We start from the raw sequence: 24,367 nt of genomic DNA on the forward strand, positions 1-24,367 counted from the left end.
TTCGCACAAGTCAACAAAATGTTTTGTTCTACTATATTAACTCAACAATACCAATAGCATTTAATATGATAGACTAAATTATAATTAATATAAATTCATCTAAACAGTAACTATATTGGGTTAAGCCAAGCTGTCATTTCAATGTAATATCAGCCAAGATTTCCCTAACGAGCAGTCCCCCTTTTGAGAAATTATTGTTTCCACCACCACCACCACCACTAGTCACTATCGCCCCACTAACCCTAGATTTTTTCCTTCTCATCATCGATCGGACCATCTCTCGCACGTAATCCATCGTCCACGGACGAGTCATTTGCAAACTCGACACGACCTCACTCATGGAGGGGCGACTACTCTCCTCGGGCGACAGGCATCGCGCCGCCACCCCTAAGAGGTTCGTAATCGCACGTCTCGTGTACATAGATGACCGAATCCTCTTATCACAAATCTCCAATCCCCTGCCCTGCTGGATCAGGGGGAGCGCCCAATCCACAATGGAGGCCGGGGATTGAGTCAAGTCAATGACTCTCCTCGCGGAGACGAGCTCCAACAACACGACGCCGTAGCTGAAGACGTCGATTTTGGCGGTGAGCATCCCCGGGGCGGTGTAGCTAGGGTCAATGTACCCCATGGTCCCCGCGGGGAGCTTGGAGTCCACGTCATCGTCATCGCAGAGGCGAGCCGCCAGTCCAAAATCGGCCAGCCTGGCGTTCCACGTGGCGTCCAATAATATGTTGGCCGATTTGACGTCGCGGTGGACGATGCTAGGGTTTGAGTCGTGGAGGTGGCGGAGGGCGGCGGCGAGCTGGAGGGCGATGTCGAGGCGCCTCGGCCAGGGCGGAGGGGAGGGGGAGAGGTGGAGGAGGTGGTGGAGAGTGCCGTTGGGCATGTAGTCGGTGACGATGATGTTGTTGGAGGGGGTGGCGCCGAGGAAGGTGATGGTGCATGGGTTGGGAGTGATGGTGGAGAGAATGAGGGCTTCGTTGCGGAGCTTGGAGTCGTCGTGGAGGGCCACGGATTGCTTCTTCACGGCGACGACGCGGCCGTCTTTCAGGACGCCGCTGTATACGCTGCCGTGGCTGCCTTTTCCGATCAGCCGCGATGGAGAGAATCCGTCGGTGGCGTCTTCCATTTCTTGCGCTTTAAACGAGTACATTTTTCTTCTATTTTCCATCGTAAAAAGGGTCTAATTATATGTATATACAAGTTTGTGATCAACAATATTCAATAAAGAAATATTCAAAGTTTTCCCTAGGAAAAATGAGAGAGGGGAATCAAAATCTTTAGTTTATTTTATGGAATAATTAAGAGAAAAGCGAAAGTGTATTCGAGAAAAAGCAAAGGTGGGGCTGACGAAGTCAGGATATTAGGTGTTCTTTCGAGACCACATTTGCCTTTAGCTTTTTTTTCTTCGCCTTTTAAGAAGTTTTGGGGATACGCTATTATTTTTTTAAAGTAATGAGTAGCTACTTTTCTTTATAAATTACTAACTGCCAAACTTTTATTTGTAATAATTCTTAATTTCTGACTCAAGGCTTTTTTTTTTTGCATAGTTTCATTACTCTCCAAAAGAGAATCAATCAATAATCTGCGTGTCATCACAATATTGACGGATCCTTTTTTTTTGGACTTGTGTTATTCCTACATGCACTTGAGCAAATGTTATAATTTCAGAACACAAACCAAATGACAAAAAAGTAAAAAGAATCTCACCCACCACACACGACTTTGTAATAGCAAAAGTTCTAATTTCGAAACACAATTCTAAATAAAAGAAAAAAAGCATCTCTTATCCAGAGAGAGAGAGAGATGCTTAGCAGCTTTAGCAAGCCACCCAAGAATCATTACATAACAATATGGGCTACAAATGTGAAAAAGTGTGTCCATAGCAGGAAATGAAACTAAACACTACACATGCAACATTGACTACACAATTCTAAATAAAAGAAAAAAAAAGCATCTCTTAGAGCATCTCCAATATCACTGGACGTCAAATAGCCATCAAATAGCCTTCACACTGCCACATCATCAGCACTACAATTCTCCTGCCACATCAGCTTGCCACATCAACTGGACATCAAATAGCCCTCACATAGCCTTCACACTACATTTCCACATCAGTAATAACAATTATATAATTTAATTTACACTTGTATCAACATACGGAATTTAATTTACGAGACAAATACGGAAAATTCGAATAATAATATTAAAATTTAAAAAGTACATTAATTTTAAAAAAAAGTATAATAATATAAAAAAAGTACAAAAATTAAAAAGTACATTAATTTAAAAAAGTAAAACAAAATCACTCATCGCCGCCGTCCTCGTCTCCGTCGTCGCCCAGCACTTCTTCACCGTCGTCGCCGCCGCCTCCGTCGCCACCTACGCCGCGGCTATTCCCGCCGGTGTCCCTCCTCATCGCCTCCAATTCTTCACGCTGGCTCTGGAGCAATACACGAAGAAAATCCTTCACCTCGGGGTCCACCGCCGCTTGGAAGTCGGCTAAGGTCTTCACCATTTGAGCGCGCGTTTGTTGTCGCGCGAAGAATTTGAGCTCCTCGGTAGACCTGCCGAGGGGGGATGCCGAATGGACGTCCTGGGAACTCGGGGTGCCCCCCCTCGCAACCTGCTGCGCCCGCCTTTGCCCAACCGGGCGAGGTCGGCGACCGAACGACCGAGGAGTCGGGACCTCCTGGGCCGTCTCAGGGAGGTCTGACGAACCACCGCTGCTGCCGCTATAATCTCCGGTATAGTTCAGTCTCTGCCTCTTCGGCCAGCCAGCGTCGACGCCTGCCCGGAATTTCTCCGACTCGTTGAGCACAACGTAGCAGTTCCAGTAGGTGAACTCATAGTACTTCTTATCCGGATCGGGGTAGGCTCTCTCCGCAATCCTCCTGCAGTCTTCCTTTGTTTGGCCACTGGTCTGCATGCGGAGGGCGTTGGCGTACAAACCCGAAAATCGAGAGACGCCAGCCCTGATTCGGTCCCAGCACTTCCGGACCTCCTCCCCGGTGCACGGTCTCCCTTCAGGGCAAAATGCCCTGTAGGCTGCGGCTATCTTGGCCCACAAGTTGACGATCCTCTGGTTGTTCGAAACCAGAGGATCGTCGCAGACACTCACCCACGCCTTGGCAACCGCAACGTTCTCCGTGTCTGTCCACTTCCTCCGACCCCGGATTTCGGCTTGGGGCTGCGACGACTCGCCGACCTTCTTCGCCTTGCCCTTCTTCTTACCCCGCCCTACTCCCTGGCTTTGAATGAGAGTTTCCGAAACCTCGTTAATATCAAAACCCAAGTCCACTAAGGAGAAGGTCTCCGTATACTGTGCATCCGTTGGGGTCGATGTGTGCGAAGAACCGGTGGAAAAATCAAAAGTCGGCCGATAGGCGTTGTCCCCCCCGTGCGTCCCCTGCGCCGGGGGAATCATCTGTTGCGCCGGTGGCTGCATGCCGGGTGCCCACCCCGGAATCATATTCTGCCACGGGTACATGTTGTAGTACCCGCTCATCGGAGGCCAACCACCTCCCCCAGGAGCCGGGGAAGTATGGGACCCTGCCCCGGGAGTCAGGGGCGTCTGAGACCCTACACCGGGAGGCGGGGGAGTCTGAGACCATCCCCCGGGATTAACTGGAGTACCTTCGTAGTTGTTCTCCATTGCTCGTTATTGATCTTGTACAGAAAGTAAGGTAGAGAGAGAGTATTCGTTAAAACAAGTGGTGCGAATGAAAATGAGGTTCAACGCGCGTATATATAGTGTTTTCGAAAAACAAAAAAAAAATTTTAATCCGACGCCGGTTTAGGCGCCGATCCGGGACGCACAATGGCGCCCGTGAGGATCGGCGTCGGAACCGGCGTCAGCGCGGGAATCGGCATGGCGACGCCGATTTTGACGCCGATTTCGCCCACGCCGATTCCAATGGTTCGGCGTCAAACCGGCGTGGGCGAAAAATCGGCGTCGCGGTGGTGACGCCGGTTATTGGAGATGCTCTTATCCAGAGAGAGAGAGAGAGATGCTTAGCAGCTTTAGCAAGCCACCCAAGAATCATTACATAACAATATGGGCTACAAATGTGAAAAAGTGTGTCCATAGCAGGAAATGAAACTAAACACTACACATGCAACATTGACTACATAAATGGAGATTGTTACTAGCAGGAGGCAACGGATTAATCACTCGACGTACAATAAACCTAGCATTTTCGGCTGATAACCACCTCGGGTGAGTCGTCCGCCGGAACTCCTAATTTCGGGCGAGGACTACGAGGTACACATGGCACTAACTTTAGGAGAGATGATGGCCGCTTACAATTGAATTACAAGGATCAAAAGGGAAAACAGAAGCACAAGCAACACAAGGAGGTGCATTGTAGCACATGACCGTTCGACCAGTCTGGCTTTCTCCCCGCATATGGGGAGTATTTTTTATCATCAGCATGCTTCCTCAGTTGAGAGGAGTGGTTAGAACTTGGAACACACAACAAGAAGTCGAGAATGATTACTCTACATATGAAGCTGGTCGGAGAGAGAATCCTGACCAGAACTTGTTTCCTTGAGTTTCAGGGAAAGATTAGCCAACTGTTGATCGAGGTCTCTGCTCTTGGCACGTTGATGGTTAGAAGATATCTGCTGTTTTGCTTGCAGCAGCTTCTGCTGCTGCTGATACAGGCCTCGCAGTCTTCCTGCTTCTCTCTCCAATACGTCATGCTCAACTGTACATGCATCCGAAAATGAGGTATAGGATATATGGATAAACTTCCAGCACTTAAAATAAAATGTCACAAGATTTATAGGAAGATACTATCCACCACTTAAAAAGAAGGGGGTCGTATTTCAATTAGATAAGTCAAGATCTTCCTATGCATTTTAGAACTTCTTTAATTTCTATGCCATGGAGTGACCTCACGCCCTAAACAGATGATGCATTTAAACAGTAGAAAGAGCACTATTACTTTACCAAGCTTCAAGTTGAGACCATTTCGGAACAACTAACACGTCAAAATGCAAGTGAAAATGCAACAACAATGGACCCATTTACTTCATAAACCTCCTATCTCACACCTGGTTCTTTGTTTTGTTTACATAACTGAAATACCCATCAGCAAACAATATGTAAATTTTATTGAACTGACTGTACACTACAGAACAAAATTTTATGTACGGAGTAGTACTTTTGAATGCAACTAGGCAAACTTGACAAAGAAGCACGTCTATCAATAATGAATACAGTAGGTGGAAACTCACAATATTTGATCCGCTGCTCCTGAGATAAATTTTCTAACCGTTGCTTCAGGGCTTTATTTTCCATGCTGAGAATAAGGTTTTGCTGGTTGAGAAATTCAAGCTCAGCAGAAATTTCAGAGCCTTCTGCCTGCAACTAAGAAAGCATAGTCAAATACCAAATCTGAACTATAAGCAGATTATACACCATTTTAGGACTTGTAAGCACTGTCATACTTGCCTGTAGAGTTTGAACGTGTCTTTCAAGTTCAGCTATGTATTGAAGCTTCCGCACACGAGAACGTTGAGCGAATTGCCTGCATTAGGCATTTACAAATCCATTGGGTATATTAAAGATAACAGAAAATTGTCTGAAAAAAATGGCAGCTTCAGAAAATGCACCAAATTCTTTAGTGAAGGGCCTTTACATTTTTCAATCGTGTGATCAGAATATGAGCTAAAAATAAAACATAAAAAAACATAGCAAATGGAAGAGTATCTATGCCTTAAGATTCATCTCGTTAACAGATCCACTGGAGCTCAATATGTTTACCTAGCAAAACATAAGAGATAAAAGCAGTAGACTACATTTAGATCCATAAAGCAAAGCATTGTCACACTCACATGCATCCATATAGACAACTAATCTTTAAATTTGCAAAGAATTAGAGGCCCATGTAACCACTTAAACACTATATAAAGCTCTTTCCCACAACCTATAGGGGCTCGAGCATCAACATACGTTAAAGCCTGTGACACTAAACAAACAACTAATCAGATTATATTACAACTCATTTTAGATAGTCCTGAAAAGAAATCTCACGGTCTTGTAATAAATAAGACAAATATCAAAAATATAAATTTTGACATTTTTATCCAAACTTTCCACCTTACAGAAACCAGTTATTACGTCATAAGAACAAAGTGATCAGGTTTTTCTTAAAAGAAGAAAATTATCTTTGAAAAGAGAACTCGTCCATTCGTAATAGGGATTGGGATGAGAACTTAGCTACCTATGTTAGTGCAGCTAAGATAAAACTAGAGCAAAACTTGTACCCACGGTAAAGACAAATACTCCTTACTACTACTAATATAGCATGATCAACGTGATCATCTATCATTGCAGAGGTTCTTCAAAGAATTCCAAGACACGTGTTTCAACAATTTTCTGCTCAGCCAGTCACTTCACTTTCAGTTAAGAAAATTCACTGGGTTTTGAATCATATAACTATATATAAGATTCATTTATATATATTTGAGACAGAATAATGCCTATCAAAAGTATCAGACAGACAATAACAAACTACACCTCATAATTGGGGTGATTACTAATAAACATAGATATCACCATGCACAAGTAAGAGATATTTGATAAATGTCCTGAAATTGATGCGCTTAAATTCAAGTATATAATGATTCAATCATGTATTTCACAATAGAAGCATAGTAGTGAAGTTAAAACTAATAGTAAGAGGAAACACATCTTACAAAGGGTAAGGAAACACAAAAGGTGAACTTGAAGTTCAAACTCTAACTTAAAACCACTCAATTTATATGGAATAAAGACGGGTGCACTTACTGCTTGGCTCGTTTTGTGTCAGTGTCTGATGCCAGATTCTTAACATGGGTGTCTTTTTTCTCAGATGGGCCTTTTGGGTCTTGAGAAATAGATTCAACATCTGACTTTTGAGCAGATGAAGTTGGATTTCTATCAGCGTCTAGCGAGGAGTTCACTGATCCGGCATTCTGGATGGTGGCAACATTCCTAGAAGGAATGCCACAAGGAGGTGCAATTGAATTCACAGGTGCATCCCATGGCTTGTTCTTGGTTTTGCCAGAAGGGTTTGGATCCAAATAGAAAGAACTTTGCCGCATGTCCCTATGAAAGTCAAAGTCTTGAGATCCCCATAAAGGCAATGGAATCATATTCTTGAACTTGATATCATCTTGAGCTGCATAGTTCATGCTTCCAGCATTAGCTGTATCGATATATGCAAAAGAGTCACTTGATGAGCGACGATGACCTCCTTTGCGCAAAGGCGTTTCTGGTTCATCGAGGAGTTCATCTAACCAAGATGGTTGTTCCTCTATCAAAAAACTTTCAGAAGAAGTACGTTGATGATGTGGACTTCCTTCTCTGGGTTTTGGAAAAGATTTTGGACCAATCACTGAAGTAGGAATGTATTCAGCATATGATGGAGAGATGCTAGGAAATGGACTTTTAGGAGGCAATAATGGATTCTTCCCATTATACATCATGTTTCTAACGGTAGATGGTCCCTTGGAGTTTGCCATAGTTGAGGAGGCCAGTACCTGTAACAAACATTTAACATATAACATGAGAATTGTACATTCCGAAGCAAACACCAGACCAGGAGACCATATCAAAACACATGGCTGCAGCATTATCTAAGAACAAAAAGAAGGCAGAAGAATCACTGAATCAAAAATGACTAAACAACAACAATTTTCTATGAAGATCAACCCTTTCTTGAAATACAAAAGAATTTCAACAGTATTAAGATTTAAGAAACTAAAGTAATTTCCTCCCAATAGGATTAAGAGTTCGGTTTGAGATTTGCAAACCAAATCTAAACGGCTAGTTCTACAAAACCTATTTTGATTTTTGTTTTGATTCTGAGAGGATCATGGTTGACTAAGAAAGAAACCCAGGTTGCAGCTTCATCTCCATCACTTTTTCCATAACATGAGAAGACACATTCTTTTGGCAAATATAAATCACTTCTTCATAATGGGTTTCTTCAAGACAAGCTTTTTAAAAGGTTACAATTTCCACCTCAATTACATACATGATTGTTCTTGTACACACCAATTTTCAATAATTTTGAGATAGTTCGTTACATTGGTGTATGATTTTGAGAATCTATGTTCTTTAGAAGTGATCATTAGTTTAATACTTTTATGGAGCACAGTGCAGTTCCTCTATGGAAACTTGGCTGCATGTGACTCCAGGACCTTGCACCTCCTCTTTTTAATCCCATTGATCACTTAGCAATTTCTTTTACAGCATTATCAAAGGTTCGTAATCACAGCCTCTCCTTCTGCACTTCCCACTCACCAAAACCCTCTCACCTACACCCCTCAATCTTGCACGACATGAATCATAAGATCAGTAGTGAAGACGCACCTGATGATAAATATCATAAACTGACTTGAACTTGATCTATAGAATTATATTTAAACAAAATTAAGGTCAAGTAACAGTGGTAGAAGCTCAGCAAAGCACCTCATTATACCAACAAAAGGATGAATTTTCAATAAAAATAATACACAGAAGGCCTTAGATTCATGCAAAAAAGATGTTAGCGTATAAGGAAACTTCACACCAGTATGTAATTTAGTAACATAAATTTAAATCATCTTGAAACATTATTTTTGTTTGAAAAATATATTTATGTTCAGTTCTTTACTTACAATTTTTTGCAATGAATTGAAGACCAAGCAATAATAATTCTATAAACAGAAATATCTACAGATTAGATCATAGAAACTGTGAGATCTAACCCTAATCCTCAATACTTATGGATATAGATATTTGCAATCTCATATGCAAAAATTCAACAATATAAAAAATACTGGATTCCTATGAGTTTCTGCTTTGATTCATAGGATTTCATCTATTGTGGAGACCCCTATCCTTAGGCTCGCTTCTTTTATTGCCCACTGTCTTTGCCACTCTCTACAGTATTACAGTCTACCTTATTGCAGTTAACTGGACTCTTAAATGAAAACAACTTCCAATAACAGTTTTGACAACTCAACATGATTTGTTATCTTTGTTGCTTTCTACCAGTATAAAACCACAAAGATCCTCCACCACGTACCAACTGGCACATGCCTCCTTCATCTCACATAAAAACTTTTACAAAACAAATGATGTAAGATGCAGTAACTGCAGAGCAACCTATGAAAACACATGTTTAACCAGCTGAATAGCCAACGGGCTAAAACTACTATTGCATTTTTTTCAACATTTGGACATAGAAAAGTGTAGGTAGGGAAGTGGGTTTGGAAAACATATCGAGAATAGAAACGTGAACAGTTAGTTTATTAAGAAAAAATTGACGCAATTTACTTGGAACATAAACTCAGCTTTTAGCAGGCAAGAAGGAGAAACATCCATAATAATGTCAAAAATAAAAGAGTAAATGCTCCAGATATTAATTGATACAATCAATCATATATATTCATCCCCATGGAAAACAATCAGTTGGAAGTCTTTTTTACAAGCCAGACTAGAAAATTTGGGGGGCATTCATCATATTGAAATTTTGAATCACACAGGTAAGGAAAAAACTATGCTCAACCAAATCTGGCAAACCCGTCTCTACACCATATTCAGTTTATGATATATTACCAAGTACCAGCAGAAGTTTAACAACATCAGTTCATGAGTTCTCGAAAGGAGAGAAACTAATCACAATAATGTATCTTTATTTCTCTTTTCACCAATATGTCCGGAAAAAAAAAATTAATCATAACCCTGTTTTGTAGTATATCATTTTTGAGTTGCCTCCATCTCCAATGACAGTAACTCATTATTAATGTGACTAATACAGAGCAATGATAAATCCCATTACAGCAGCTCGAAGCTCTAAACTTAAAATCACACCATGTTCGTATATTCAAGATAAGTACTGATACCAGACCACACATCTAGGCCCAAAGATGCCTCCTTTTTCTTCTTTCAGCAGTCACTTGAGAATGTGATTCATAATCATAACTACCTCAACTACCAATCAGCAAAGTCGCAACTTACATTTACAAATAGAATAAAAATCATCGACCTCATTTTTGTGCTAATAATTTGTCAAAGTAGCTGGGTAACTAAAGGAGTTATAGAATAATATCACCACGATTTCCAGTAAAAACAATGCTACAAGATATCAATTTGAGAATATCTAACTAAATAGAGATCTTCCGTTCTCGAAGTATCCAGTAATAGTTTGTTTCCAAGGCAGCGAAAAAAAAATCTACTATAATCTTGATTTAAGCCCCGACACTAATCCTCTTTTAATCAGTCCTAATAATTCCGCTAGATGACATAGAATTAGTTCCAAATTTTGTCAAACCACATTGTTTTGAAGCCTCACGAGCTAAAATCAGCGCAAGACCAGACACAGAAAACAAAACCCCATAAAATGAAACTCAGAGCGAGCAATTAATCACGAATTAATCGATAGATTCGAGTTGAATGAATGCCTACCTTGGATAATTAGGTAGTAAGATCTTGACAATGTGAGATATAATCAACCAAAAGTTGAAGAAAAATCGATACACAAAAATAATTAATCCTAGGGTTTTGTTGTTCTCGGGAAGACCTCTGTGTGTGAGATGGTTTTTGGCTTCTTACTGTAAATTTCTCTCTCTACACTACTTGCTCTTTGCAGATGGTTGAGACCCTATTGTGAGGTGGAATAAGAAAATATTTTGCTTTAGGGCATCAGTAAGGCGCGCCCACCTCATCAGTTTTATTCTCCTACCTCCCCACCTGCAGTAGAACGCACCCACATCATCATTTTTTTAATATTTACAAAATCCATATGAATTTAAAAAAATTAATAAATTAAAATACGAATTTCAAAAACTTCATTTCATTTAATAAAAATTAATACATTACAATGCGAATTAAAAAAATGCAAACTCAGCGATGGCGGTTACGAGCCCACACTTCTTCAATCATGTCGCTCATGAGCTGAACATGATCATGTTGGTTGCGCATTGAGGCCTGTCTAGATAGAACCTCATTGAAGCCTAACGGTAACTCTCTATCGGGGTGTCTCGGTCGACGTGCCGGACGAGCTAGATGCACGGTCATCTTCCAGAGTCGATGGTCAGCGACGGCTTCGAGGATCATCGTCGGGTGGCTGCCCTTGTATCCGCTTGTGAATTGGCCTCTCCACGCCGTCGGACAATTCTTCCACTGCCAGTGCATACAGTCGATGCTCCCGAGCATCCCAGGAAACCCGTGCGCCGTCTCGTGCATCTGCATCAGACCCTGGCAATCAGTGGCAGTCGGCTTGCGCAAATATGTGTCGCCATAGGCCTCTACTATCCCCCGACAAAAGCGCTTCAGACACTCGCGGCCTGTAGAATCCCCGCAGTGGAGGTACTCGTCAAAAAGGTCCGCCGTGGTGCCGTATGCCAACTGACGAATAGCAGTCGTGCACTTTTGCAATGGTGTAAGGCCGGGTTTGCCGATGCCGTCCTCCCGAAACGTGAAGTATTCATCACGTGAAGACAATGTCCGAACAATGCTGAGAAAAAGGTAGCGCGACATTCTAAACCGGCGGCGGAAAACAGTCGGGCCCCATCGTGGTTGATCGGCAAAATAGTCTTCAACCAGACGTCTGTGAGCTTCCTGGTGGTCGCGTCGGACATACGTCTTATGTCGAATAGGCCTATGGACTTGCTCAGCCGCCGCTGCCGCCGCCTCTTCCTCGCGCTGTATTGCCGCATAGCATGCCGCCATGGCCTCTTCAACGGCTGCATCTAATGCTTCTGACGTCGAACTACCGGACTCAGACGAACTAGAACTATTGGTGTCGTCGCCGAGATTCATTTTGGTTGGATGTTGAGAGAGAATATGTAAAGAGATAGTCGATATGTTCGTATGTACAAATGAATGAGAAATGAGATTTAAACAGAAAATCAAAAACGCGTGTCATCGTCCGCGACCATCGTCCGCGTAGCCCACAGTGGGGTGGACGATGGCCTATCGTCCGCGGCCATCGCCCGCGTAGGCCGCAATGGGGCGGACGATGGACATCGTCTGCGCTATACTCCGCGCCCTTAGTATAGGGCGCGACGATCGTCCGCGGCCTATGTCACGCACCCGCAATGGAGAGGACGATGATGGGCGCGGACGATGAGCGCCATCGGGCGTGCCATCGTCCGCCCCATTGCGGATGGCCTTAGCACTTCATATTTGGAAGAAATTTGCCAAACACCCCAACTGCTCAAGCAACAATCATTTTTGTGGAACAGTAGGGTACCTTTAGATTAATTTTAGGGCGTCCACTATAAGGCGGACACGCCCAATAGCCCCGCCCCAGTTTTTGTCCATAGCCCCAATTTTGTTGTCCACAGCCCCAAAATTCTATTTCCGCCACTATAGTGGACACCTCCAATAGCCCCCAAATTTTATAATCAATTTTCATTTTAAAATATTTTTAGTTTCAATCAAATGTAATTTAAATAATCGCAGTGTAAATAACTAGAAAATGAGGTAATTAGGGCCGAATATTCGTTGTATTGCAAACCGGTAAAATTATACAACGAATAATTAAAATAAAATACAACTACAAAACTCCGCCATCGTCTACTCGGTGTCGGAGTCGGCTTCCTCGTCTCCCTCTTCTTCTTCTTCTCCTCCTCTCTCGCTGCTGCCGGCCACGGTATCCCCAGGCGCATTATCAACCAACCCCAGTCGACTCTCAATCCTAGTGATGAGCCTCTTGTAGACGTTCCTGACGTACGGGTCAGTTTCCCCTGCGTATGACATGCATACGTCTTGCAGTTGTTGCATCAACTGCACGTCTATGGTATTGGCCAATACCTCATGAGGTTGCACCGTGGACTGTGGGATTGGGGCGGGCTGGTGGATGCGCGATCCGGACGCGCCGGCCGATAGGCGGGAGGCACTTCTACCCCCTCTGCGGATAGAGGCATGTTGTCCCATGGGCCGTCGTCGCCTAGTGTGAGTATCGGCTGGCTCTTCGACTTGTTCGTCGGACTGCTCGAGCTCTTGCGAGCCGCTTCCACTGCTATAGTCGCCGGCAAGGTTTTGCCTTGTGCGCTTTGGCCCAGGAGCTGTTCCCACCTCGTGCGCCACGATCGACCTGAATTTCGGACAATCCGCGAGGACAAGATACTCTTCCCGCAAGGTGAACTTGGGCCAGCCCTCCGTGTGGTATTGGCCCTCAGACAGGTTCTTAACATCTGCTGCGCTGCGGCCACTCTCAGCGTGGCGAAGGTTGTTCTCGTATATGGACGCGAACCGCTTGGTCGCATGGAGAATCCTACCCTACTTTTTTCGGAGCTGTTCTGGGTCGCGCCTCTCGGCGCCGTCGGGTTTGAACTCCTCGTATGCAAACATGACGCGCCTCCAAAAGCTCCCCTCGGCCTGATCTGTGCCCACCACGGGGTCCGAAGTGATAGCATTCAAAGCCTTCGCCACGGCAATGCTCTCGTCTTTGGTGTATGGCTTGCCCCGGTTGGACCCAGAACCAGAGCCACCGCTACCGCTACCGCCAGTGCCACTGCCCTCGCCACTCGGAATGCCGGCCTCACTGCCCGTGCACCCACCGACGTGGCCGGTGCCACGACTGCCGCTACCTCCTCGGGTCGGAACGGGCGTTTCCACCCATGCTGCCGACGTATCTGGGATGCCAGAACTGAGCAGACCCATCATAATATCAAATGCGCCTTGATCTGCTTCGGTGAACGGAGATTGGTTGGCTTGGAAAGGGGAACCCGAACGCGGCTGGTGAAGCGCGTCTAGGTTGGGTCTGTAATCTCCAAATGCGGAACAACTCAGATTCGGCTGTAAAGGTGGCGGAGTTGGAGAAGACCTCCACGACTGAGATGGAGGAAGGGTTGGACTCGATGCCCACGGTGGGGGAGATTGATTCCAACTCCAATGCTGGGACGGAGGCGCATATCCGCCAAAACCCGACGGCTGAGAAGCATATCCGCCAAAACCCGATGGCTGTGAAGGATAGGCCGAGGGGTTTGATGAATTGGTGCCATATCCCGATTCCTGAGAGTCGGGTGATTCGTCGTCTCCTCGGTGCATTTTTTAGAGAGTGGTTGTGTAGATAGTGAGTGGATGGATTTTGTGAAAATGATTAAAAATAGGTGGTGGGGAGTGGTATTTATAGAGGAAAAAAAAATTTAAAATCGCGCCGCATGCGCCGCGGCGGATGTCCGCACTATAGTCGTCGTGCCTATAGGCGCGACTATGTCCCCCCCGCCGCGTCCTCGCCCCGCACCCAGCGATCGCACGTCCGCCCACCCTCGCCACGTCCGCCCCCAGGGCGGACAACCTCGCCACTATAGGCCGCCCGCCAACTGCCCACCCTCGCGGCTATAGCCGCGTCCACTCCATAGTGGACACTCTTAGGGCAAATTGCCTACAAAGTCATTAACTTTTAAAATAGTTTGGTTTTTTCCATGACCTTTAAATGTTACATAAAAAGTCATAAATTTACTGTGTAAATTTCTCATCCGATCCGACCCGTTAGATTTCCAACACCAACTTATCCTACGTAGCTCGTCGGAGGCATGACTTGGCAACTCCACTAATTCTAATTGTTTCTCTTCTATTTTTGCAATCTCTGACCTCGTACTTATCACAAACGTACAAGCAGTACAAATGAAAACATACAAATCGAATTCAGCTTACAAATCAAATTCAACATAAAAGTAGCATTAATTCCACAATTCGAATTGAATCCTAAATTTGTCATTTGCCAAGTCACGCTTCCGGCGCACCACTTATGATAAGTTTGTGTCGGAAATATATCTGGTCGAGTCGGATAGGAAATTTATATAGTCCGGTAAAGTTCATGACTTTTCATGCAACATTTAAAATTCACTTGAAAAACCAAATTATTCTGAAAATTCATGACTTTGTAAGTTACCCTTAATTTTATAGGTTAACTTTTAAGTTCACATATTAAATGACTAATTTTACTGTGATTCACAATTGTCCTATAAGACTATTTTTTTTATGTAACCTTTATTTAATGATATAACACTTATGTGAGATTCATGTAGATTGAAATAGAGATACCATCAAAACTTTTATATCGAGGTGAGTTGCAAATTGAAATTGTGATTTAAAAATTTCAGCTTTCACATTATCACTAATTTCATAAAAAATATAGTTATACCAGACAATTGATAATTGTAAAAAAAAGTTAAGAGTTTAATTCTTAATATTGAAAAATATAAAATTAATTATTAATTAAAAGTAAATCAATAAGTATAATTTTAATAATAATATTTCATTTACTTTTATTTAGTGCTGCATAATTTAGGGGATGATATGATAAAACTCATCTCATATGACGCATGAGTCATGACTATATTAGAAAATTTGAGAATTTTTTTTTTAAAACTTTTAACTAAATCCTAGACCTTTTTTAGGATAAAGACATAGATATGTTTAGAGGCTTCAGCACGTTGTCGCGTGCTTATCCATAAACACACTAGGGCATTGTGCATGTGCCGCCTCCATTGCTTGGTGTGCTTAAGCACACTTTTAGGAGAATTAAATGTGATTGGTGTGATTTTTTCTGTTTATTATTGTTAAAAAATATTACATATATAATAAAAAATTAAAACAACCATTAAACAGTTATTTTTTGAATACTTTTTTTATATTTTTTAAATACCTTTTGCTTCTAAGTTCTAAACATACCTCACTTCACACTCATTTATCTACCCTTCATAATTTCCCTTTTAATCTTCTTTCCTTTCATTTTCCTTTGTCTACAATCAATAATTCAGTAATCTTCTTAATGAATACTTTAAATTTTAGTAACAATCAATAATTAAATTGCTAAATTTCAATCACATTTTTGAAATTCATTACTTTTTGATTATTCTAAATATAATTTATATATGTATTCAAAATAAGATATCGGTGAATTAAACATAAATAGTTAAAATGTAGAAAATTAATATTAAAATATAAAAATAAATTATATTAATCTAAGTTTGCTTGCAAGTGGGTGGGATGCATGCTGTGGGCTTTTAGGGTTCTTCGTTCATCGTTGCCGTGTCATTCATTGTCAACGCTTTCTTCATGTTTTACTTAATCAACATTGTCCCACGACTCTAACCCAAATAAATTGACTATTTTCATTCAAGTCAGTAAACAGACGGTCCTCTCCAATTGTAAACAGAAACGAAGTATATTACTGCAAATTGATTAAGATGAAATACTTATAAAAATGTCACTTATTATATTACACACAAGGCTCACATGTCCATTTGAGTTTGAGGTTCATGTAAGCCATTTCTCAATGCTTTAGATAATGAAATCTAATTCTAGATTTGAATTAATTCAATCATAACATTTATAATATAAGTGGGGATAAAATCACCAACCTCCATTCATGCTTTCTTTCACTATTGATGTAGAGGTTGAAATCCACCAATTAATGTTATCCCCTCTTTGACCTCAAGCCTTTAATGATTCTTTTAATGGATAAAGAATCAACTTTATTGTATGCCTTTAATGATTCTTTTAATGGATAAAGAATCAACTTTAACGTATAATATATATACATAATACCGTGAACTTTGTATATGAGAGACATGTAGATTTCTGTCATGCAACTCACGTATTGTGCATGTCTTTTCTTGTGTATCTTTTTATTTGCATGGATACACATATATATAGTAACCACACGCCCTTATGAGAGATTGTGTCTCTTCATATATAACTCCAATTATACACTAACCGATTCTTTTATCAAAAGACATAACGGTTAAAATTGGATAACTAACTTGGTGGTGGTTTTCATAAGTAACCGCCATTTATTTAAATCACGGCAATGTATATACATATATACTAACTACCATTACTTTAATATATATATATATATATATATATAGGGATGTATTCATTTCCTTTTCCTATATTTCCTCCTTTTTCCTTCTTAATATCAGCCATTAGATTAGAGAAATGGACGATCAAGATCAACATTGGGTAATTAATCACGTGTTGCATTATTTGTCCTATTTTGTGCATTATGAGGGTACAATAGTAATCTAATAATGGCTGGAAACCGCTACGAATAATGCACCACATGGTCACGAGTAATGCATATAATTGACTATATAATACACAATATGTTAACTGCAATGCATACGAATAAGATGTACCATGTTATGATGTTTGGACACACGTTTCTTGTTTCCCCTAAGGGTTTAATAAGCTTAGGGGCTAGGGTATAGTACGTAGACACGTATGTAATCTTCACATGGTAACGAGTAATGGATATAATTGACTATATAATGCACAATTTGTGAACTGTAATCCATACGAACAAGATGTGATGTGTTATGATGTTTGACACACGTTTCTTGTTTCCCCTAAGGGTTTAATAAGCTTAGGGGCTAGGGTATAGTACGCACGCATTAATAACAAATTATAAAACGATACGAATAATTCACCAAATTGTCACGAGTAATGGATGTTATTAACTATATAATGCACAATATGTGAACTGCAATGCATACGAATAAGATGTATCATGTTATGATGTTTGACACACGTTTCTTGTTTCCCCTAAGGGTTTAATAAGCTTAGGGGCTAGGGTATAGTACGTAGACATTACTAAATGCACGTATGTAATCTTCAATCCGTTGATTAACCCATATACACAATACCTCTAATAATGCATAATATACTGAGATAATGACAATTAACAGCTACATAATGCACTACCTAAACCAAATAATGCACATACGTATATTCCAATAACAACAATTTGTTAGTAATGTCTACGTACTATACCCTAGCCCCTAAGCTTATTAAACCCGTAGGGGAAACAAGAAACGTGTGTCAAACATCATAACATGGTACATGTTATTCGTATGCATTGCAGTTCACATATTGTGCATTATATAGTTAATAACATCCATTACTCGTGACAATTTGGTGAATTATTCGTATCGTTTTATAATTTGTTATTAATGCGTACGTACTATACCCTAGCCCCTAAGCTTATTAAACCCTTAGGGGAAACAAGAAACGTGTGTCAAACATCATAACACAGCACATCTTGTTCGTATGCATTGCAGTTCACAAATTGTGCATTATATAGTCAATTATATCCATTACTCGTTACCATGTGAAGATTACATACGTGTCTACGTACTATACCCTAGCCCCTAAGCTTATTAAACCCTTAGGGGAAACAAGAAACATGTGTCCAAACATCATAACATGGTACATCTTATTCGTATGCATTGCAGTTCACATATTGTGCATTATATAGTCAATTATATGCATTACTCGTGACCATGTGGTGCATTATTCGCAGATACCAAAATGTGGCAGTTACTTTTCCGTCAAATGTCAGTAATAACCCTTTAATGCATACAACCACCTTCTATAATGCAACACGGAACCAGTTTTATAGAATCAATCTGATCCGTTGATGCCTTAGATCTAACGCGTAATATTAAGAAGGAAAAAGGATCTAAGATGTGAAAAGGAGAATAACGCTCCCCTATATATATATATATATATATATATATATATATATATATATATATAGTCCCATTATTCACAAATCCACTCTTAAAGATCGAACCACCGAACCATACCAAATTAGGGTTTTTTATCTAGTTTTTTATGGATGAGAGGCACAAATTTATCATTTATTTTCGCCTTCATCACGAGCCTATTTTAATTCATCCGAAGGTAAATAAGTCATACAAACATGTTACAAAGATTTAACTTCATTCCAGTCGGTCCTTACTTCATTCCAGTAGGTTTTTACTTCATTCCAGTAGGATTATTACTTCATTCCAGTACGTAAATGCGGTTTCGCCGTCGTGTGCCGTTCTTTCTCTCTACAATATCTATCACCACCACCACAACGCTGATATGGTGTAATAAACACATGGAATGATGCAATAAATTATTGGAATGAAGTATGTGAAGTCCTACTAGAATGAAGTAAAAACCTTATCCAATGAAGTAATAACGTTTCTGAATGAAGTAATAAACGCACTTGAATAAATTGCATTTTTTAATGTAAATAAAGTAAAAACTCAGGTCAATGAATTCAAATGAAACATATGTTGAATCATTTCAAAACCTACTGGAAGAAAGTAAAAACATGTTGTAGTTTCAAGGTATTACGTACGGAATGAAGTAATAAACCTATACAATGAAGTAAAATGGGCTTGTAATGAAGACCGAAAAATTTACACAGCAGCACATCTCATCAAAAAAACTAGATCTAATGGCCCAGATTTGGTCTCTAGTTCGGTCTTTAAAATTGGTTCGACATTGATCACAACCCTATATATATATATATACATATATATATATATATATGTATATATATATATATATGGGAGTATTATTCTCTTATTCATCCCTTAGATCATTTCTTCTTCTTATTATTAGTCATTAGATCTGATCCATCAACGTCCCAGATTGATTCTAAGATTCTGTCGCCGAGTTGCATTATAAGGCGTTTATTAATGCATTATGAGGGTATTATAGTCATGTCACATTTTAGATGAACCACCAAAATTTGGCAAGTCCGATTTTGGTGGGATTTGAAGCATACCGTCTTTTCATTCACCCTCATTCAAAACTCTGTAATCTCTATCCACTCTCTCCACTTTCTCCACTACCATAAACCCTAATATCGTCCGCCTCTCTGAGTATTCGTCAGAAGTTTGAAAAATTTTGAGATTTCTCCACCCAGCGGCGTCAGCGAACCAAAGCAGGCTACACGATTTCAATTATAATCAACAATTCAACCAGGTATTTTTGAAAAGATTTTTCTGGAATTCGTTGATTTGATTTTGTAGTTACTAAAAATTAAAAATTGGAACTTCAATGATGGTGTGTCGTTTGTAAATCAGAAATACGTAGTAGTTTGTTCATGGTATTCACCGTAAACGACGGGAAGTCAAAGTTTTTTGGTTTAAAATCATGGTTTCGCGTATCTTATAGGTATTTTTTCTGACCTACCGAAAATGTCTAAGCGAGGACGTCCGCGCTCACAACCATCTCAAGATGCAGGTATATTTATGTCGCTGAACTTGCAATTCGGTAGCATAGATGTTGTTTCTATGGAAGGGTATTTCATTGTCTGTTTATTCGGTACCATGATCTTTAGTTGTTGTCAGGATAATTTGTTTTGTTAAATATCTGTAAGTGCAGTATTTTGTATATGTAAGGCATTATGTAAAAATTTGTGGACATAACCTGATGTATATGATGCAGTTTATGGGTATTGCGTGTATTGTTCATGCAAATCAGTGAAGCGTACTGTTATATGTTAGATGGTTTGATTAGTGCATTATGTCCATACTGAAATCCTCATTATGTGCAGAAAAGTATGCAATATGTATGGTGTTTTGTGTTTTAGTGAATACAATCGGGAAAGAGTACATATGTGCGTTTTTAAGTTTATACTGTGCATTATGGAACATGATTTATGCATTATATTTACTAAATTATGCATTAATAAGCGTATTGGGTGTGCAGTAATATCTACTCAGTCCGAATGGAATATGTTTACGCAACTCAGTCAAGATTACATATGTACATTATTTGCTGTTGTGGGAATTTGTGGTTATTGGAAGATACGTATGTGCATTATTTGGTGTAGGTAGTGCATTATGAATCTGTTAATTGTCATTACCTGCAGTATATTATGAATTATTAGAGGTATTGTGTGTATGAGTTAATCAACTAAGAGAAGATTACATATATGCATTATTTGGTTTAGGCAGCGCATTATGTATCTGTTAATTGTCCTTATCTGCAGTATATTATGCATTATTAGAGGTATTATGCATATGAGTTAATCAACTCAGTGAAGATTACATATGTGCAGTATTTGGTTTTGACAATGCATTATGTAGTATTTAATTGTCATTATTTGGAGTATATTATGCATTATGAGAGGTATTTTGTATTTGGGTTAATCAAATCAGTGAAGATTACATATGTGCATTATTTGGTTTAGGCAGTTCATTATGTAGTATGTAATTGTCATTATTTGGAGTATATTATGCATTATGAAGAGTATTGTGTATATGGGTGAATTAACTCACTGAAGCTTCAAAGTGCACATTATTTTAATGTATAAGTGCATGATGTCATTAGTATTATGCATTATAAAGCCCATATCATGTTTTATTCTGTTTTTAATAATAAATTTATGATGTTTTATGTGGTGACATTGCCATGGAGGAACAACGTAGTAACAATGGAGACGGGGTATACGTCATGCGCCCTATGGAGACATACTTCGGGGAGAAGGAGAATGATTGTGAGTGCGGACTGAGCGCAAAACGGACAAAAAGCTTAGAGATGTTTAGAATCAAGTTTGCAAAGACACTCCTTACTTGTGCGCACAACACTAGAGGCGGCACAAGCCAGTCTAAAGCCATGAGGTATTGGAGAGAGATACCGACCAAGTGCAACTTCGAGCAGGGGTCGTGAATTATGGGCTAGAGTGCGTGAGAGTTTCGGCTTGGGTGATGGAGGTTGATGGGATAATTGGTAGCTGGAGTGATTATTTAAATTGTACGTTTTTAAGTAGACACATGATGGAAAGTGAACGTAGCAACCTTGTGGAGTGGTATATTGTTAACAACTTGTTATGTGCGTTTTGCTATAAGAAACTGATTTTGGGACTATGCATTATGAATCAAGTATTTACCATTATTTTGCAATATAGTATGTGCATTATTTGTTTGAGGTTGTGCATTATGTATAAAGCAGTTATCATTATTTGCAATATAGTATGCATTATGATAATTATTGTGTATATGGGTGAATTGCTGCTTTTGTCATTATCAGGCGTGTGCCCGTTAGTTTATTGAGGCTGCATATTAAGTATCAAGTAGTTGTCATTATCTGCAATGTATTAGGCATTATTAGAATTATTGTGTGTATGGGTGAGTTGCTGTTTTTGTCATTATAAGCCGTGTGGTTTTAGTTTTTTAAGTTTTTTTGCATTCGAAATTAACTCAGTTAATTATCAATGTCTACATCAGTCAATTAAACATTTACATTATTTATGTTTTGGGACGCAATGTTTGTCAAGTATTTTGCATTATTTTGTACATACTACACCCTAACCCCTAGACTTGCTAAACCCTTAGGGAAAACAAGAAACGTGCGCCAAACATCGAAACACGGCATAACTTAAATTAAACGGGTCAGGATAAATGTTCATTACATATCACAAATAATGCATTACAGAAACTAAACTACGCATTATACCAGGGACGGATCTAGAAATTTATATGAAGAGGGGCAAAAATATACATAGATAATATTTAAGAGATTCAAGAGGGGCAATTAGTGAGAAATTAAAACAAATATATTTTATAATGTATAATTTATGTATATGTGATGAAATTTGAGGTGGGGCATTTGCCCATGCTAACTATTAGCTGGATCCGTCCCTGCATTATACTATACAATATGTACTTTATGTATACCAGTTAAAAAAATACTTACGCGCTATGCATGTGCAACCCCAGATGAATTACTGTAGCTCGTGTATTTAGACAATATTTTTTAGACTTAGAACATACTACACCCTAGCCCCTAGGCTTGTTAAACCCTTAGGAAAAACAAGAAACGTGAACCAAACATCGAAACACGGCACAACTTAACTTAAACGGGTAAGGATAAATGTTCATTACATATCACAAATAATGCATTACAGAAACTAAACTGCGCATTATACTATATAATATGTACATTATGTATATCTGTAAAAAAAAAACCTACGCGCTATGAATGTGCAACCGCAAATGAATTACTGCAGCTCGTGTATTTGGACAACGTTTTGTAGACATAGAACATACTACACCCTAGCCCCTAGGCTTGTTAAACCCTTAGGGAAAACAAGAAACGTGCGCCAAACATCTAAAAACACGGCACAACTTAAATTAAACGGGTCAGGATAAACGTTCATTACGTATCACAAATAATGCATTACATAAACTAAAATACGCATTATACTCTACAATATGTACATTATGTATATCAGTAAAAAAATACCTACGCGCTATGCATGTGCAACCCCATCTGAATTACTGCAGCTCGTGTATTTGGAAAATGTTTTTTAGACTTAGAACATACTACACCCTAACCCTTAGGCTTGTTAAACCCTTAGGAAAAACAAGAAACATGAACCAAACATCGAAACATGGCACAACTTGTTAAAACTATTAGGGAAAACAAGATACGTGAACCAAACATCGAAACACGATACAACTTAAATTAAACGGGTCAGGATAAATGTTCATTACATATCACAAATAATGCATTACAGAAACTAAACTGCGCATTATACTAGATGTTTGGCGCACGTTTCTTGTTTTCCCTAAGGGTTTAACAAGCCTAGGGGCTAGGGTGTAGTATGTTCTAAGTCGACAAAACGTTGTCCAAATACACGAGCCGCAGTAATTCATCTGGGGTTGCAAATTCATAGCACGCAGGTTTTTTTACTGATATACATAATGTACATATTATATAGTATAATGCGTAGTTTAGTTTCTGTAATGCATTATTTGTGATATGTAATGAACATTTATCCTAAGCCGTTTAATTTAAGTTGTGCCGTGTTTCGATGTTTGGTTCACGTTTCTTGTGTTCCCTAAGGGTTTAGCAAGCCTAGGGGCTAGGGTGTATTATGTTCTAAGTCTAAAAAATATAATACCGAAATTAAATGGTGCATTTTGCCTCAAGCACTCATGACATACTGTTGGAAAATATGATTTTAGTGTAAGTGAACAAATAATTTATAGAAATCAATTATTCTAAGACATTTAATTTGTCTTAGATAATAGACACGCTAATACTAGGATACGAAATCTTCTTGATCCAATTAAATTTTTTTTGAAGATACCAAATATCAAATATTGAACGTGTGTAAAAAACCGATTAGTTTGGAAGAGAAAATCATGTGATTTTCCATAACTACCATCAACTTTAATTCCCTAAAATATCCTTTTCGCATTTTTTAATGAATTAATTTAACATAAGTTGGCATTATTTGGAGCCGTTAGATCTTTAGAATGAATGGCTGAGATCAAGAAGAAAATAGGAGAATAGATGCAAAAAGGAAATGAATACATCTCTATATATATATATATATATATATATAGAGATATATACTAATATGCTAACTAATTTCAAAATGCTAACGTACATCCAATCATGTGCTGTCACGTGGCACGAAAAATGCAATATAAATTTGTAGAAGTGATAGATGAATTTTGGTAGATTGCATTTTAGTTATTGTTGAGTTTTGCATTTTAGATATTGACTGCTTAATTTGCATTTTATATCTAGACAGATTGCATTTATATATAGTTTATTTTGCATTGTAGA

The 24,367-nt window shown here is 39.5% G+C and overlaps 2 protein-coding genes across 3 annotated transcripts; both read right to left on the reverse strand.

The window, feature by feature from the left end:
* Positions 1–1,256, reverse strand: LOC121799796 (serine/threonine-protein kinase-like protein At5g23170). The gene has a single exon (XM_042199277.1). The coding sequence runs from the start codon at positions 1,172–1,174 to the stop codon at positions 134–136; it is 1,041 nt and encodes a 346-aa protein (XP_042055211.1). The 5' UTR covers positions 1,175–1,256; the 3' UTR covers positions 1–133.
* Positions 1,257–4,004: 2,748 nt separating this feature from the next.
* Positions 4,005–10,632, reverse strand: LOC121749351 (uncharacterized protein At4g06598-like). 2 transcript variants are annotated; one of them, XM_042143934.1, is made up of 5 exons: positions 10,448–10,632; positions 6,800–7,533; positions 5,462–5,537; positions 5,245–5,371; positions 4,005–4,712 (listed from the first exon to the last, which is right to left on the reverse strand). In XM_042143934.1, exons 2-5 carry the CDS (start codon positions 7,513–7,515, stop codon positions 4,504–4,506), a joined length of 1,128 nt encoding a protein of 375 aa, XP_041999868.1. In that variant the 5' UTR covers positions 7,516–7,533; positions 10,448–10,632; the 3' UTR covers positions 4,005–4,503. The 2 variants fall into 2 exon arrangements, with proteins under 2 accessions (XP_041999868.1, XP_041999862.1); XM_042143928.1 differs by having other exon boundaries at positions 5,245–5,377.
* Positions 10,633–24,367: the final 13,735 nt, after the last annotated feature.

Source organism: Salvia splendens, chromosome 1 (genome assembly GCF_004379255.2).
Source record: "Salvia splendens isolate huo1 chromosome 1, SspV2, whole genome shotgun sequence".
Lineage (NCBI taxonomy): Eukaryota > Viridiplantae > Streptophyta > Magnoliopsida > Lamiales > Lamiaceae > Salvia > Salvia splendens.